The 18,922-nt window shown below is 35.2% G+C and overlaps 1 protein-coding gene across 1 annotated transcript in view; it reads right to left on the reverse strand.

The window, feature by feature from the left end:
- Positions 1–18,922, reverse strand: part of LOC145666078 (limbic system-associated membrane protein-like) — a 743,072-nt gene that overhangs the window by 341,545 nt on the left and 382,605 nt on the right. The window contains exon 3 of the mRNA XM_081733173.1: positions 10,386–10,513. Coding sequence (XP_081589299.1) covers positions 10,386–10,513 — 128 coding nt within the window. The remainder of the gene's footprint in view (positions 1–10,385; positions 10,514–18,922) is intronic.

The following is an 18,922-nucleotide window of genomic DNA, read 5'->3' on the forward strand; positions in this document are numbered from 1 at the left end:
ATCTTGATTCTTTATGACAACATCAATATAAGAAAATACACCATAAACGTTACCAACTTCAACATAAGAATAACCCAGACCATGTCTCGTCCTGTCATTGATGTGACCTCTTAGCTTAACTTCAACTGAGATGTTCGTCAATCCTCCTCCATAGTATACATCTCCCCAAATTTAAAATCAGTCTCATACGACAAACTAGCTCACAGCTAGACATCCATCCCCCACTCTCCCATAGGGTAAGTAAAACAATGATTTTTGTTTTGTTTCGTTTCAGTCGTGTAAGTAAATTATTGTGATGTTCCACAACAGCTGTTTGAAACAGGTCGATTTGTGATGTTAGACTTATAGTGGGCACGGAGAAGCGATATAGAGAAACATTAAGAATCAGTGGGAGAAAACGAAGAGGTTACAAAAGTACTTACTGAAGTGTTTTGATAGAGTACCAGTGGTACACTTCCAATGTCATGAACTTCGCAATAGATGTTTTTAATTCCGTGTCAACATTTTGCCTTCACTTTAGCTTAATGTCCCATTTTTTATTATGTTAGACCTTATAATGGGCTCGGAGAAGTGACATAAAGAAACATGAAGAGTCAATGGCTAATTCGAGGCTAAGTGATACAGGGAAGATGGTAACCAACGAAATTGTGGAACGAAGAATTGATAAGAAACGAGACAACCTCGAGAAACCTCACCATACAAATTTTATCGACCATATAGTACACTTGGCGCAACCTAGGATTGCCCATGAGACGATATATATATTGCTAGAAAACGAGCAAAGATTCAGGAGGAGAAATACATTTTTAAATTCTAACTGAGATGACGAAACAAGAAATTTCACAATTTTCGTAGTCAACACTAGTTCATTTAACTCTTTAGATCTCAAACACTGTTTTAGTGTTATATAATCCATAGTATAAAGATTATAAATTGAAAAAGTGATTCTGTGAACACAATGAAGAGCATTAATCAACGTTTAAAGATCCACAAGTCATTATACAACGGACATGAATAATAAATTTGATTCGAATATTGATAAATCACATCCTTTGAGGACCTTTCGCGATGCGAAAAAATTCTGATTCTGATAAATTTGAGATAAACAAGAAAAAAATCCGGTCATAAATTGATGCATAAATTTACAAAACGAGCCGAGAATTTTTTCAAGAGTCGAGACGAGATAATAATACTACATAATTTACAAGATGAGACATGAAAATTTTACATCTCGTCTCTTCCCGTCTCCTGGACAAGAGAGTATCGACCCAGGGATCCAGTGCATTAGAGTCTACCACTGAATCACCACAGTTTACCGCTAACTTTGTCAATTTGAATTTTCTGGTCTTGCTCCTTGTATCTGCAGATATGGTTTAATGAAAATGCGGTTTCTAAAACTGTGACATCACAGAGCACCGGATTGGAAATGACTTCTTTATATCTTTCATGTTCCAGTTTCAACTAATATAAAGTTACCTATTATAAAAAATAGCATCCTAATACCTATTGTGCTTCCCTATTGTATTGTACATATAAAACGTATTAATATTACGTTACGACCTACGAAGCAGTGAGAACATCACCATTCACTCTGGTAAAACCTAAGCTTTACAACTGTTTGACAAGGTGTCACTACTTTCGGTGGGAAAAGTAAATGGTCTAAAGTTACATTTGTCGTTGCTTATTTTATAAAGATTATCTCACGTATCTCCCAACAACAAATGGAGAGTTGTGTACGCAATACAGTTATGGAAAATGTAGGTTGCATTTACTAAAGTTGGTTTATTTAGAGAATCCCGTCTGTTAGAATTAAACACAAATTTGAACTGCTATATTAGTAGCTCTGCATTCGTTGAAGGTTCGGATTCTTTAGAGAATCATAAGCTGTTGAAGTTGAGATAATATTGGAATTGTGGATTAGTAGCTTTGCTTTCATTGAAGAATTGGATTAAAAAATCGGGGATTATAATTGAATTATATTTAAACTACAGAATTTTTAGCTTTGTATTTGGAAAATGATTCAATTTTTTGGAGAATCAGTTTATTTTTATTTTTATTTATTTATTTTTTAAAAGAATTGAATCCATATTGTACGATTTGTAGGTTTCGTTGTTTAGGACATTCGTAGAAATTAAAGAATTGTTTTGTTTATGCAATCAGTGGCTGTTGAAACTGAATGTATATTTGAATTACAGGCTTAATATTTTTACAGCTGTTGAAGGATTGGATTATTTAGAGCAGAGGTCCCTAACCTTGTTTACCTGGCAGTCTGTTCGTGAACCCCAAGGATGGTATAAAATGGAGGATCGGCTTGTACAAGAAAATCATGAAGTCATACGTTACAGCTTCGCCCTCCGCTTGCCCCGTCCAATAAGATCGCAATGTTTTGAGTCAACATTCATGGCGGAAACGAGAGTAGCCAATGAACAAGAGTAGACGTGCTGATGGTCTGTTTTTTTTTCCTTCGTTGAGATAATAGGATGAAGTTGAATTACGCAGATCCTCTATTTTATAACATTTGTGGTAAACTCTGTATACTTCATGACCCTCCTTCAACTCGTTGGTCATACTTCCATTTTGCCTTGCCCCTTCTGGGATTTTAGAAGCAGCATTGCATTCTCAAACTTAATAATAATACTTTACTCTTACTTGATGAGCTTTCGAAGTCCTTGTTGTGTACAATGAAATAACATTCAATCCTTTTTTTTTTTTTTTTTTTTTGAAATTTTGTAAATAATTTTCATTTGTATATTTATTGTTCAGTAACATATCAAATTGAATAAGAACTGAAAGAAAAACATGCCCCTTTGCTCGATCTTCACGATCCTAGTAGATGCGCCCCACAGGTTGGGAGTCACTGCTTTATAGAATTGGCTTTACTGGTAAACCTAAATTAAACAGCACAAGTTTACCCATAATGGTATATATTTATCTTCTAAATTATTTCTCCAGAAGACATAACTGAGTGGTATTTTTTTAAATATTAAAGAATTCGTGAATGTATTCTGCATGCAATATAGCTATTAAGAGAGGGTAAGGCGCCACTTTTAGGTAGGCGCCGTAGAATACAAGAGAAAAAATGAAAACAATACGAAAAAAAGCACAAACTATTCACGAGCTTTACTTAAGTATTTAAACTTCACCTGACCATGTTATCAATCTACATCAAAGGAATACGTCAGCAGACTTGTTAACAGCTGTAACACAGAGGAAAAGGAAGACTCCAATATTCTTATATTCTTTTTCTCTACAGAAGAAATATTTTCTTCCTATTTCCTATCTTTTGCGTGATAAAGAAGACCATATTCTTTCTTAGCATAGAAGTTATACATAATCCCAAGAACTGAGATATTCACAATCAGCATAATTATTAGTTAAAGCAAAAATGTTGTTCTTGTATAATACCTACCAAACTATACTTATGTTCATTGAACTCACTTTATAATATGGGACTTTATCTTGCTTCAAGTTCCTAAGAAACATTTAGCCAAGCTTCAGAGACGAGTTATTACTTTTAGCAAGTTTTGTTCGTTCCTGGACCTTCTTTCTAGTCCTACATGAAGGTAGGATCTTCCTGAGTGTACAGAGAGTGAAATCTCATAAATATATATTTATTGTAATAGTATAAAGACTTAAATAATTGTAATAGTTGTCAATTCCTGTTATTTATAACCACAGAGCTTTGGATGGTTTTCTTACTTGTAAAAAGTAAATAAATATAAGAACGTCAATTGTAACAGAGAAGACTTAAAAAATATTACTGATTTTAGGTAATATCTTTTTGGAGATGTACTGTTTAACTTTATTATTATTCTTCAAACTAATGTTTATTTATTTATTTATTTATTTATGACTTCTTTTACGTGGCGAAGTTAAGGCTCTGCAGCCTTCTCCGAGCACTTAACCACGTGCATACATTAAAAAAAGCACCAATACATAGAAAATATTAACAATTACAAAAGAAAAGTATTGAACCACATAAAAAAAGAATATACTACTTAAGTAAAAAAAATAGTTAAACGCTTCAAAAACAAAAATAGAAAATAATATACAATAGAGGAAACAAAATAGCATGGAGAAATCTAGAAGTATGAATATATAAGCAGTACAAATTAACATAGGTTACCTATTGGTTGTGTGTTCATATGTGGGTTATTAATAATCTGGTAAAACGAAGATGTCTCAGGTGCTACCAGTATCCTTATCTTGACTTAAGAGAAGGGAATTTACATTTTTTTTAATTTGGCAACTGTGGAAACGTTGTGTATTAGTCGAGGTAAACTGCAATACCTACCAAACTATATTTATGTTCATTGAACTCGTTTTATAATATGGGACTTTATCTTGCTTCAACTTCTTAAGAAACATTTAGCCAAGCTTCAGAGACTTGTCAACTTTTAGTTTAGTAAGTAAGTATATACTAACTCTTTGCGATTGTTAATTTCAACTACCTCTTATTGACGTCAAGCTCTCGTAGTGTCATAAAAGTAATTAAATAAGTAACTATGGTTGTCAACTTTTGAAAATAGAAATACTGAATACTTTCCTGGAGTGCGTATGATCATAAGATTGCGACATCATCGTTCGTCAAAAATGTGAACAAACTGAAAGTGCTTATTTCACATAAATTGAGCGATTTGGATTTCGAATTTAATAACTTTAGTTACTTTAGAAGGATTTATTAAACTTACTTATTCCAGATTTGGTTGAGATTGCACATATAATTCTTTTAGTCTGCCATCAATAACACATCATATTTAAAACATGAAAGCAAATATACAGCGGTTATTCAGTCTACATTTGGCCAATTTCGACATACCTAAAAATTTGGAAAAAATCCATGGCGCCAGGTCCGTAAGTGCTCGATGTGTTTCCCGTGGTTAATAACAATAGCCCGACAGAGTAATTTCTACTGTAATAGGCTTCTCTTAAGAACTGGGAAGGGAATCTTGTCCCATTCCCTTTTCACAGCTTTCCAAAGTCCTTCCGTTTTCCCAAAGCCCGCTTCAGCAATCCAAATCCACAATAGTCCATTGGACTTGTATCTGGAGAATTAACAGGTACTTCATTGAAAGGTATCACCTGTATACCACTTGCCTCCTCCATCTTCCTGTAGAATGTGAGGGACGATTGTGAGGTATGTGATGAGGTCTTATCCATGTGAATGCGTACCAGATCGGGGTCATTTCCGTACATTGTTGGAATCTCATGCTCGTAGATCGGCCGCATGATCTGCTCCTGAAAATACTGCGAATTTATTTTGCAGTTCTTCGCCACCCTACGAATCTTCAGTTTACCTCGGTAACAGTAGCCAGTAACGACCATGAACCCTTTTGGGAAGGATTCTTTACAGACAGGGACCCACCTTCTGAGGTTATTGGCGCCTTTCTCTCGGTACATGATGGCTCTTGGTTTGCGGAAAGGTAAATCCATGCTTCATCGAGCGTTAGGACGTACAACAACCTTTGTTTTCCCAGATGCCGTTCGTGCAACTTCCGGGCGTTACACTTTCATTTCTTTTGTTGGGCATCCGTGAGAACATGGCCGCGAGCTTTCATGACTTTTTCCAGCTTGAGTTGATGGTGTAACGTCCGGTTCACAGTCCCCAAAGACACGTCAAGACGTTTAGCCATACACCTTTGTGTTGGCAGATTTTCTTGTATTGCCATTTTGCGAAATTTTCCTCTGCACGGTGGAGGTGGCCTTGGTGCATTCTCGCTTTCTAGGCAACTTCGTTGGTGATCCAAATGGTAGAGTTAAGTTGGAGCCAGGTCCGGTGAGTCCATTCTGCCCGGAAGGGGGAAGGAACGAAATCGGCCAAACATAGGCTGAACAACCTCTGTAATTGGCACACAAAATAACTTGAGAAATACATCTTAGTAGCTTCGCTGGGGCTGGTAATGTATCATAAAGCCTACATACTTTTACTGGATCTGGATGCATTATTTAATCGGAAGATGTAGCTGAGGATGAAGCAGCGCTAGCTGCGTTCTTGAAAATGTATTATTGCTAACCTTTAGCAGTTTTGATAAGTTTAGTAAATTTTCTTACCTCCAACTCTTCAGCAAATTACGCGCACAACTAAACACGCTGATACCAAACCGAATTATAAGCTCTGCTATACCTATGTTCATTGACAAACGATTCCTTTCGTCACTCCAAAATAATCTGAATAGAATATTGAATAGAATTAGAGGAAAAATTACAGAACATTTAACGTCCGGTTTTAAGGTCTTACTGGACACCGGAAGAAGATTCAAAAACCGAACTGTCCGGTAAAATAACGGAGAGTTGACAACCCTATAAGTAACTTCAAATGCTTTGTACCTCGTTTCTTGAACTTCACTATTTACTTTCATCAAAGTAGAGTTCTTTAAACTTTCACTCCCACGAATTTCAGGTTAGTAAGATTATCGTGAGGCAACCTAAAATGTTGTCTTTCTGTTTGTTTTCTGTTTATCATTTGCTTCTCCTCTGAAAATGCCAAAGAAAGGACACTACATATTCCGCGAGTTCGACTAAACTTATCTGATTTGGACCAAACTTATCATACTAGTAAACCTTGATTTGCTAAACAAGCTTCTGAAATATTAGAAGAAAGTTTTTTTTTTTTTAAAAAAAGTCAAATTTTCAGTTCCTTGTAAATTGGTTACTACTTGTTTGAAATATGCCATAAGCTATACGATTACCGTAGTATTCAACACCAAATTACTTTGGAAATGGACCACTTCGTCCGTGTCACTTGTGTTATTACTATTGTAGATCTCTCCAAAATCTGGCTGTTGTCGATATTTGCGACGCTGTAATTCTTTAGTTTGCAACATTGCATAACAAGCGCACTGAATATTTTCGTTTAACATGTAGATTTGACGTATGTAATAACTTGGCGCAATGCTATTAAAGAAAAATACGAGGGTTGATCCAGAAATAAGGTTTCCAAAGAGCTCCAGCCGCACGGGAAGATACGAAGCGAAATCCAGCAACACCGCTGTGCGGGGCTGTTCCTCCACTCTCTATTCCGCCCGGCCGCATTTCGCTGAGCACTCAGTATTGGATCAGCAGCCGTCCGAGATAGAGGTGCCCATTGTTAATCCCACCAAGTGCGAGATTCGTTCCGTAATTCGCTTTTTGCACGGCAGTGGCACCAGTGGCAAAGAAGTTCAAACAAAGTCCTTCTACTGGCAAAGTCATGGCCAGTGTGTTTTGGGATCGTAAGCGGGTACTGCTGATCGATTTCATGGAACCTAGCATAACAATCAACTCAGACAGGTATTGTGTGACACTAAGAAAACTCAGGCGAGTTATTCAGAACCACTGGAGGGGACGACTGACAGACAGTGTAGCGCTGCTTCACGACAACGCCCGACCTCACGTCTCTGGTCAAACCCAGTATCTTTTGACAAACTTTGGACGGATTGTCATGTCCCACCCACCGTACAGTCCGGACATCGCGCATAGCGATTATCACTTGTTCCCGAATTTAAAGGAATACTTGAGTAGCCAACGCTTCCGGAGCGACGATGAAGTCAAAAACGAAGTGAAATGCTTCCTCAACGCGTTAGGGGCGGAGTTATATGACATTGGGATACAGAAGTTGGAGCACCGTCTACAAAAATGAATAGAAATAGTTGGCAGTTATGTCGAAAAATAGAGCAAAGTTTCTTCTTCCGAGCGATGTACATTGTTATGAGAATAAACAATGTTGTCTATTTGTAAAATTGATGGGAACCTTGTTTCTGGATCCACCCTCGTAGAACTTTATTTGGGTTAGCAACGCTGTTCATCTGGCTGTATTTTAGAATATGTCCATTTAGATATACGTATTGGACAAAATTTCAATGTTTTGTATCAATTAATTTAAAAGTTACAGGAGAGTATCAAAATAAATCATGCTCTCTGTATATTACCTTCTGGGTAGCTGAGAACTTTGCTCTCAGACCCCCCATCAATTCGTTAGCCTTCGTCCTTGTACTTGTTATATAACTAACACATTTCTAAGCTTAATGGATTTTGAGATATGGCCATCTTAATTTAGCAATTGCAAACCTCAACCTTTTCTTCCTTTCTAAAGGAGACATTAGAAAACGCTGAAACATGGTTTTAATTAATAAGTTATGTCTCTCCTCTGAAGGAATTTGGAGATATGACCATATTTTTTTTAACAATTGCAACCTTACCTTTTTCCTTCTCGCCTTTTTCTTCCCTTCTAAGTGAAACATCAAGATAAGCTTAAACTTATTTTTGATTACTTTAAATTAAAATCATAAACCAATTTTCATGCTTTTACTCTTAAGGGATTTCGAGAGATATGACCATCTTGGTTTAGCAATTTCAACCTCGATACTCTGTCTCTTCTTTTGTAAGGAAAAATTAAAAAACAATAAATAAATAAAAATAAAAAATAAAATAAAACGCTGAAACACTTCCTTAGTTAACCTGCCTTTACTCTTACCGAATTTCAAGATATTACCATATTATTTCAACAACTACAACTCCTACCCAAATATCAAAAGATGATGAAATACACCTTTAATGAAAAATTTAAATACCAAATTTCATGTCTTTAGCCATAATCAATATCGACATATGGGCACCCAACAATAACAATTGTAACCCCATCCATTTTCTTACCGACTTTTTCCCCCTTTAGGGCAAATATCGAAGAATGGTCAACACGTGTCAATTTATTTTAAATAGGAAGTCAAAATGCCATGTCTTAAACCTTAAGAGATTACGAGATATGAACATATTACATAATTGTGATTACCATTCCTTTCTCTTCCCTCCTAGATCAAATATATATAAAAAAAATGCCGAAAAGGTGTCTAATTATCTTAAACGAGAACTTCATATACTAAATTATATGTCTCTAACATTCAGAAATTTCGAAATCTGGACATTTTAAGATATTAGTTGCCACCTCTTCTCTCCCCTCCCCATGAAATTTCCAAAAGAACGTTTTTAGTGGGTCCTCACATTACAAATCGTATGCCATGTCCAAATTTCAAGTTCATAGCTTAAGCGATTTGGCATTGGCGTTCATCAATCAATTAGTCAGTCAGGACCGCTTCTTTTATAGACAGTACTTTAAAGGTCCAAAACTCCAATACTATGGAATCTACCGTAGTCGGGTCAAGACTTCACTTAGGAACTAGTATGTGTCCTATCCGAATATCCATGTTTCGGAATAATTCGGTACTCACAGCAATTTTTATGAAGATGGTTGGTGAGTACTTTAAATTATATGCCCGTAGCCAAACTCCCTTTATAGAAATTGTTGCGTGAGTACCGCAGGATTCTGAAACACGCATTTTTGGATAGCACATATGTTAGTTCCTAAATGAAGTCTTGACCCGAATACGATAGGCCCCATAGTATTGGAGCTATGAACCTTCAAAGTGCATTTTTTTATGTTTTCAGTAGCCTATGACTCCGAAAGAAAGCATTTGTGTTCCCAGGATGGTCTATATTTTTGTGTTATCTTGGCGTCAAGAATCATCTCCCAAATTTTCTCGGCGTTATTTTGCAACATCCTGTATACACGACATATACCACAAAATTTACCAAAACAGTAAACTGTTACACAATGTGTTATTAATGTACATTTATATCTTTGGACTGTTTTCCGCTTTATTTATACATATTGATTTCCAAATTCTTATGTATATTACGGTTTTCCCACCTCCTAAAATAGTTTCCTATCAGACCAAAGTAACTAATGAGAAAAATCACCCCAACAAAATAGTAGTTTCTAGTAAATGGTACCTCAATCTACCTAAGATTTTGAATGCGTTTGCAATATACAATAAGGGACAAAGGTAATATACAATAAGGCACAACTATCTTGCAAGTTTGAAATGATTAGAGGAAATACGTATATCTTGTATAGGGGTAAAGGAGAAAGAGCCGTGTTATTGTATAGTACCATCATAGCCGTCATCTTGAAGTCCGTCATCTTGGACTCAGGTACAACATTTGTAATAGGAAGAGGATCATTAAACGCATAGTTTTGAGCTTGATCTGCACCACAAAAGCACATCAGACGTTATTTCCAATTTATCTCTAAACTTTTAATAATTATTACATTCATAATGTCTGTTTATTAACTAATAATTATCTTTCCGAATTTAGAAGGCACCTGTGCTTCATACTGTATATTGTGGGTGCATTCAACACATGAGTTCACTTTGGAGCAACAATTTAAAAGGAGGGTGAGACAAAAAAAAAAAAAATCGGAAATCGAAAAGTAAGGATCATCCTAATAGATATCACAGCTACATATACATAGAAAGAGAGACAGGGAGAGAGTCCTCTAAAAGTCTGTCATGTGGTAACTCTAAGTATATTGTCAAAGACAGGGAATATATATGAACGGAATTACTTACGGCTTCTTCGTGATTCCAGTAAATATAGGCAGGTGGCTCTGGACTGTAGAGTACTACACAAGTCAAATTAATCGTACTTCCACGATTTATATACAGGTCGGGTTCCCCAACAATATCGGTTGTAGGCTCTGTAAATAGAAGATAAATTTTATGTTACAACTTCAATTTGGTTATGAATATATATTACAAAATCAAGAAACATGGAAAATTAAATTCATACGTACAAAGAAAGAAGAAACTTGTCTCGGAAGACGACCAGGAATGGGCTGGCTCACCCTGGACATGTCTCGGTGCGCTCTCCGAAACTCATATTATAAATAAAGGTGCAAGTTTTTTAATAATGAATTAATACAGTTGTTCTTGGTAAATAACCTGTCAAAGGTACAAAGCGCCTTTGCAAAACCATATCAAAGATAAACGGTTCTATTTATTCTTCTGTATAGCGTAGTTCTGTACAATAAATAAAGTTACTGATGATAGAAACCCGAGACGGGTACATAAAGCGCTCTGCAAATCCCACATGTTAGATAAATGGTTTCAGCTGTTCTTCTGTATATCAGTTTTATATAATAAATTCATATAGTGGTTGTTGATAAAGAACCTGTGATGGGTACAGTGCGCCCTGCGAAACTCATCACTTTAGAGAAAAATGTTTTATAAATTAATGTTTATTCTCTATACCAATTTTCCATTATAAATTAATACAATTTCCGTTGACTCAGAACAGGTAAAGAATGTAATCACTTTCTGAAAAAAAAATGTGTATAAAGTTATGTGTCTATAAAACAAAGCAATCATAATACAACCATGTGGATCTCTTAAGTAAGGTAAAATAGGAATTACTTAATGTTGTTACTCATTTAATGCCCAAAAAACTTTAAGAAGCTAAGCACAATCGTTTATAATGCAATTTAAATAATTAAAGTTTTCAGTTCTTTTTTTTTTTTTTTAAAGTTCACTATTTTCAGATTTGATTCTTCCTTTGTGTGTTTATAGCAGTATTCGAATAATCAGTGCCTATTGTATTTCTGAAGTATAGTTATGTTAATTTAGTGATATATTTAGCTTAATTTTCTTTGACAAAAATTTTATTACCAGAACTGAAAAGCGTTTCTCCAGTAAAGAGATTTTCAGAGTTTAGCTATTTGCGTTACTAAAACAATGTTGATGATTTTTAATATATAAAATGGTGCTTATGTATATATATATATATATATATATATATATATATATATATATATATATATAGATATATATATATATATGATATGTATTCGCGTTTGCATGATTGTCTGTTTGATAGACTTGTCCACCGCCCTCATTAGTATCCCAGCCCTGGCATGAAGCTGACAACTACATTTTTAGAATTTTACGAAAATTAAATATCTCAGTATTATTTTAAAATAACTTATCAAAGATTCAGTATAACCGCACAAGAAAACAGGGAAAGCAGTTAATAATAATAATAATAATAATAATAATAATAATAATAATAATAATAATAATAATTATTATTATTATTATTATTATTATTATTATTATTATTATTATTATTATTATTATTATATAATCCAACACTGATTTTCAGCATGTAGTATTTAAAGAAAAAAATTCTCTTTTCATAATTTCTTGTAGGGAACAACACATTTAACATGTGATGCGCACTTAATCTTCTACGGCATAGACGTGCCGTAATGTAGGAACAGCGCATTAATCTTTATTCTGCGTGGCTATTTGATTAGTATATATGCCTCTGGGATGAAATAACTATATTCGATTTCCGGCATGAACCAATGCGATTCTGATCCCACGTTGAGATGAAGGTTCATGTCTAATATAGCCTCAGTGCCAAATAAGACGTTAAACCGCATTCTATTCATAACTTTCATTCAAGTGAATCGAAGCTTAACTAAGATGATGGGTGTTGCGTAATACATAAAACAGAACATTAGTAGTATATTCTTGTTGAATCCCTAAATCAAAATTTAAAAATATCGTCCATTTTAGTTAAATCCAAAGATTTATACTACTAAAAGATGATAATTTTTGGTTCTTGGGGAAATTTGAGATACTTTGGACTAGGATTAGGAATTAGATGTTTCGGCTTTCGACAGCTATGGCCATGTCAGCCTGTCACATATGAGGAATCATGTAGGCGATCATACTACCCGGAAAATTGGGGAAGAATAAATGAATGAGGAAGGAAGAGGCGGGGATCATTATGACAAGTACCATTTGGCTGATAAGAATGAGAAAAAACTAGGAAAAACTTCAATAAAGATAACTGGCCTGAAAAGGCTTTTATGCTGTTTTTAGCTGAGTGTTCCCCACCGGGAATTCAACCCAGGACCGCTCGCGCCAAAGGGTACCACTGCGCCACGTGTGGTCCTCTCGAGGTACTTTGGGGGGAGGGGAGAAGAATTGTCTTGACGAAAAGTAATCTTTGATTTTCTTTAACTTAATCCTCTAAGAATGTTGTATTCACTTATTTTCCGCCGTCTACTGAAGTTCTAATGGGTTATTGAACCAAATTAAACTTTGTGCAAGAAATAATAATTGAAAGGTCACATTTACTTTAAAGGTATGACCAAACAGATTTATGATATATTTAAAACTGTAGCTTTTAGCGAGCAAAAAATTATATATATCTCTTCAATTTTTCCAACTGTATAGTGTATTCGCCATTTATATATATATATATATATATATATATATATATATATATATATATATATATATATATATATATATATATATATATTGGCGAATACACTATACAGTTGAAAAAATTGGAGAGATAAACGAACAATATATATACACGGTAATGAACTACCATCGACCATTTATAAGAGATGATTCCTCACATCAGTTCAAGAAATAAAAAAAGGGTCATATGGACCTGAGGGGGAAGTGCATAGTTTCAGAGCTAAGGCCATCCGAAAAAAGGAGAAAAATTACATTCCAAAACCTGTTACTTCGAACACAAGGTACCGAGGGGTGCTGGTCATACAAACGTAGAGGAAGTTATACTTCGCCATGCAAAAATGCATTCTTCAGCAATATACAATAGATGCAATTGAATTGCCTACAGGGCATAATTCCCAGGTATATTCCTAATATCATTCTTAGATATGCTCCAAATTAAAGGTAGGTCCAAAGTAGACAAAAGGTAAGCCTTGACACCAGTGAACAAGTAATGTGTCAGCCGGAAGTGGTGGAGACCGAAAGTTGCACGAATTTTCGTGTTGAAAGCGTATTGTTTCACGTTTATATGCGTTATTCTGAACACATTGAATTGTGGAACTGGTGGTTCCTAACATTTCTGACTTTCTGGCGAAGTGTTCAGTGTTACTGTTGCACTTGACGTTTTTCTTACTTTGAATCTATTTTTAAGGAAAGTATGTCTGGGATTTATGCAATCTGGGAAATATCATGAGCACACATTGTACAGTGCTGAAAATTTATTTCTGAATTACATATATGTGACTTCCTTTACACTGAAATGAACCATCACTCCAGGGTTCTTCGTGTTCGAAATAATGTGTGTTGCAAACGATGTGTTTCACACTTTTGGTTGGTCCTAGCTCTAAAATATATTTTGGTTTCTTAATTTGATGTAAAGAAACATTTCTTGCAGTTTGTCGATATAATTCATAACTCTCTCTCTCTTTATATATATATATATAGGGTGGCAGAAGTGGGCGTACCTCCCCTTTAGTTTCAACAATATAGTGTTAGTCATGGTAGAATGTATGTACACAGTTACCTTGAAGTCTTAAGTGTCTTAAGATTCATAAATATCGGTATGATCACCATCCAAATCGTAACACAGCTGAATTCTGCGCCAAGTTCTCGCAGATGTTTTGCGGAGATACTCCAGAGTCACGAGGATAAAGGTGTGTTCCACAGCTGCTCGTAATTTCTGCGTTGTGTGATATTGATATCGAGTGTTTCTTACTTGTTGCTTTATGAAACAACAGAGAGCATTGTCTGGTATCATGGTGTCGTGAGATCGGGACTTCTTGGAGGCCTGGCAAAGGGAGCTGGTAAAAGTGCAATTACGGGTACGCCCACTTCCGGACCACGCTATATATATATATATATATATATATATATATATATATATATATTGCATTAGGAGTCATAGTGCAAGAATAAAAGAGTTTATTATACTAAAACCATGGTATTACAATTTTCAGGTCGAGGGAAATTTTGACGTTGTGACCATTTTGGAGCTATTGATTATGTAGTCGTTTGACGGAGGGAGTATTCCCTGCTTTTTACTATGTATGCCTTTTTCTTGGAAAAGTGTTATTTTATTTTTACAATATAATAGTTTTGGGTTGTGTTTGATAATGGCCATATCACAAAATGACCTTTCCCTATTCCTGATGATTGAACATTTGTTTTGTGGGAGTAATAGTTTCTTTTGACGATGTGATCATTTGACAAAGTGCCCTTTCCTACTCTTCGGATGATTGAAAATATTGAATATTCAATAGATTTCTCCAATTGCTGTACCGTTCTTGGATTCATACTAATAAAGTGTGATTTTTTTTGACGGCTACAGTGCTTCATTCGGAATAGTTTAAAGATATTATATATACTTTCACTTAAAAATACATGAACTAATGTAACAATAAATGACACCTTGTATTATTTGTCATGGCACAGGCTATTTAGATCAACTGAAAACTATTCAGCTATGGTTTATTACTGAATAGCCTTTTGTATACCTGATTATGGAACAATTATTTGACTTTGAATAATAATAATAATAATAATAATAATAATAATAATAATAATAATAATAATAATAATAATAATAATAATAATAATAATAATAATTAAAAACCATGACACGGTGTTGTCCAGAATCAACTCTCAATGATTGAAATCGAACCAGAAGATTCGACTTTGAACCAGAGATACTTGTTTTATCATTGAGATACTTACATCTTCTTAGTATATAAAATAATTGTACTAATACTATGAAGATTTACAACGTAAGCTTATATAAATATATATTAAATATATGTCTATTTAATAGAATTACTTCTAAGAAATAACCAACAAACTAATTGTGACAATACACCTTTAGGGTTCACCAGATCACAAATTCCAAAACGACTATAATTATGTTGCTTGTAGTATGATTCATGCTCTTTGGTAGTATTTTTCTAACGTTCTCCCTACCGGTTAAGGAAACAAAGCTTTCTTCTGTTTGCCTCTGAATGTGTATGTGTTCTATTTGGTCATTTTAGAGACGAACACAGAAATCATCCTTAACAAGATTACATCTCCACTTAACTCATCAGTGTTCTTCCTGGCTCCATCAGCTTAACAGGTTCGTGGCCGAAACGAAGGAGGTAAAGAGAGAGACAGATTAGAGAGAGAGAGACAGAGAAAGAAGGAGAGAGAATGGAGGATGAGTAAGAATTAGTGTATTGCCTGTGTGTGTGAAGACAAGGATGAGTTGTAGAGAAAACCCAATCGAATCCACCACTGCTAGCGAGAATCGTTTGTCAACTGTCGTCAGTTCTGTGAACCACACTCTTCATCTGCTTCCTTTTGGTAACTCGTTGATCCTGCACATCCACCACTCTTAGTCCATGCTTCTCTTCCTTTTCTCTTCTGAAATCCCTGTGATGTTTCATCCGCTTCCCCCTGCCCCACCCCAATACCCTCATATAACCCTTTCCACCATTTCCGCTTCTCGAAAAACTCATTTCACAACACACGTCACTCCCAGTTTGTTGAAATTGAGTTTCGGGGACTGCCCCGACCTTTGGTCATCCCGTCCACTGCATAGGTTTTTAATCTACCCGAACCTCGGCTACATCCACAGGCAAAGACGACCATCTCCATCAACCCCTCAACTTTCCCCCTTCCCGCATTTTCTCTTAGAAGTATAACCCCTCCTTTCTCTTTTTACGCCTCCCTCATTCAATTCGTTTGTCATCGTGGAAAGCTACAGAGATGAACAGAACAAGGACATCGCCCAAGCTTTATCATTCTGCCATGCTGTATGTCATTTTGACAGGGCCATGCATCCCCATCTACCTACCCCTCATAAGTTCTATTGTTTTGAAACAGCACTCTGATACACTTCTCTCCTTCTTCTTCGACCAAAAATACGTAGGGAAACCTACCAAGTGTTCCAGAAAGTACACTTTCTGTAAATGGATTAATAATCTTTAAGCTTTTCTCCTTTGAGAATAATTTCCAGCAAATTGTTGCGTATTGTAAGTTCTATTAACTTAGTGGTGGTGTAGATTAAGGAGAAGGGGATTTCATGCAATGAGATAAACCATTCTTACAGTGTGTTAGGCAAAGAACAACTCTAAATTAACGTTTAGGATTTCTTTTGATTAATACGTTGAGATTATTTCCTACGCATGAGGAGAAAGAGGAAAAGGATAACTGAGAGTAAATTAGTAGAGGGGTTCTCCCAGTCTTAAATTGAAAAAAGGGAGCCTCAATTGTTTGCAGAAAGATTCATAATCTCAACCTGCATTTACCAAACCATATGGAACACAGATTATAAAACATGTTTATTTGGAAGAAATGAACTTAAGTTTGTGGAAGTTTCCTCATTGTAAAACAATTTATCTTTCTTCTGTTGTGGATTTTCGTTTTCCATTTACATTTTCACTCTGTACTGTATTTAGTGCTGAAGAAAATAACAGGGTAAAATATACAGAAACAAGTTTCTTAATAATAGTGGTATGTCTATGATATATACAATATATATTTCGTAAGAAGCTTCATTAACAAAGAAGTTGAGCAGATCAAAGGGAGTAACGTCGTGCCTATATCCAATGATGTGTGAGACGTTACGTCAGTGTCTCACAATTCTTTTTGACTGGCAATATTTCGGTAGACGATCAAAAAAACACGACATATTTAAGTTAGGTTAGAAGTGAGTTGTTGCAGGCATATTGACTGGTACAATCTATCTGAAAATTAGTTTTAGCTTCCTAATAAATATTTGGTTGTAAAATGCAATATATTCCATAAAGCCTACTTTCGTAGACCATCGTAGATCATGGATTTCATAAAGTTTAGTTTCAAATCTTGCAAGTTTGGGACACACAAGTAAATAAAGCTTGCGTTAGAAGACAATGTGGTCCTATCACTGTAACATAACTTTTTTCTTAAATAGATTTTATTCCCCTTAAAATTGGAAAGGCTCTTAATGTTTACGCCTTCATTGTAACTAATGATCGATTAGGTAGATTTTAATGGAAACATCAAGGGTGAGGCTGGGTACCCTCGTCACGAAGAGGCTAATGGCTGACAGAAGCTGTATTAAGTGATGTTGAGATGTAGGCAGAGAAATTTTCTACTACTCTTCCTTCACTCAATCGCTATATTTATGAGCAATTTTTATATTTCATAAATATTATTTTGCTAGTCAAACGCTATCTCCCTTGTGAGAATTTTGCCCTCTATCAGGGATGGGATTCTAGAACATGAGCCTGAGCAGCGGTGGTAGAGCATTCATCTCTAGTGCATGAGTCTTTGGTTCGATACCAGCTCGCGCCAAATGAACTTTATGGAGGACAAACACCAAGTGCGTAGGTTTCTTCGGAGTTCTCCTGTTTCCTCCCACTTTCTTCATTCCATCCTTTCGTTAATTTTTCATCATCGCCGTCTCCTTTAGCCTAGCCGGCATAACCGAGGGACGTAAAACAAAGATTGCATTTCATTTCATAGAACATGTACTATATGAATCTACTACGTATCTAAGGAGTTATTGCGTTTGTTTAGTACAGTGATATTGGGTGCAGGGGTGTTGGGAGGGAAGACACGGGCGGTTTCCATTATTAATTTACATGGTTGCTAGAATATAAAAGCCAGTAGACATAGTATATTTCTTGCTTTGTTTTATTGTAGTGTACAACTGGTGTAATTTGAAAAAAAAAATGAAAATGCCAGAAAGATTGCACACAAAGTAGTTCTATTTGATGCTGCAAAACAATAGACCTATGTAAACTACTCTGTAGAGGAAAATATATACGCTAGACGTATTACCGTTAATGTTTTTTTTTTTTTTAATATTTGTTATTGTTTAGTTCATTTTTATATAGGCCGATTAGCTAACTTCTCACTCATCTGAATGATTTAATATTTGATTTCATGTTAAGTAGGTTTACATATTCAACACAAAACAATAACGAAATTAGTTCACAACTTTGCTGTGTGCACAAATATATCAGACACGTAATTTTCTAGATGGTTATCAGCAGTTGGCATAAAAAAATAAGTTTCTAGAAAAACCGAAACCAGTTTATGAAAATGTACAAAAAAACGGTTTGTACATTCCAAAACTGGTTTGGTTTTCTATCAAAAAACTTTTTTTCGTTTTCGTTAACTTCCTTGCAAATGAGTAGCCTACTACAAGAACTAGAACATACAGATACCAGCTTCGGCGATCATTATATTAGTTTTAGCAAAAGCGCAACACTCTTTTGGAGAAAACGGAAAACGAGTTCGGTGAAAAACCGAACGTATTTTTAAAAATCCGAATACGG

Source organism: Thermobia domestica, chromosome 12 (genome assembly GCF_964235325.1).
Source record: "Thermobia domestica chromosome 12, izTheDome1.hap1.1, whole genome shotgun sequence".
Classification (NCBI taxonomy): domain Eukaryota; kingdom Metazoa; phylum Arthropoda; class Insecta; order Zygentoma; family Lepismatidae; genus Thermobia; species Thermobia domestica.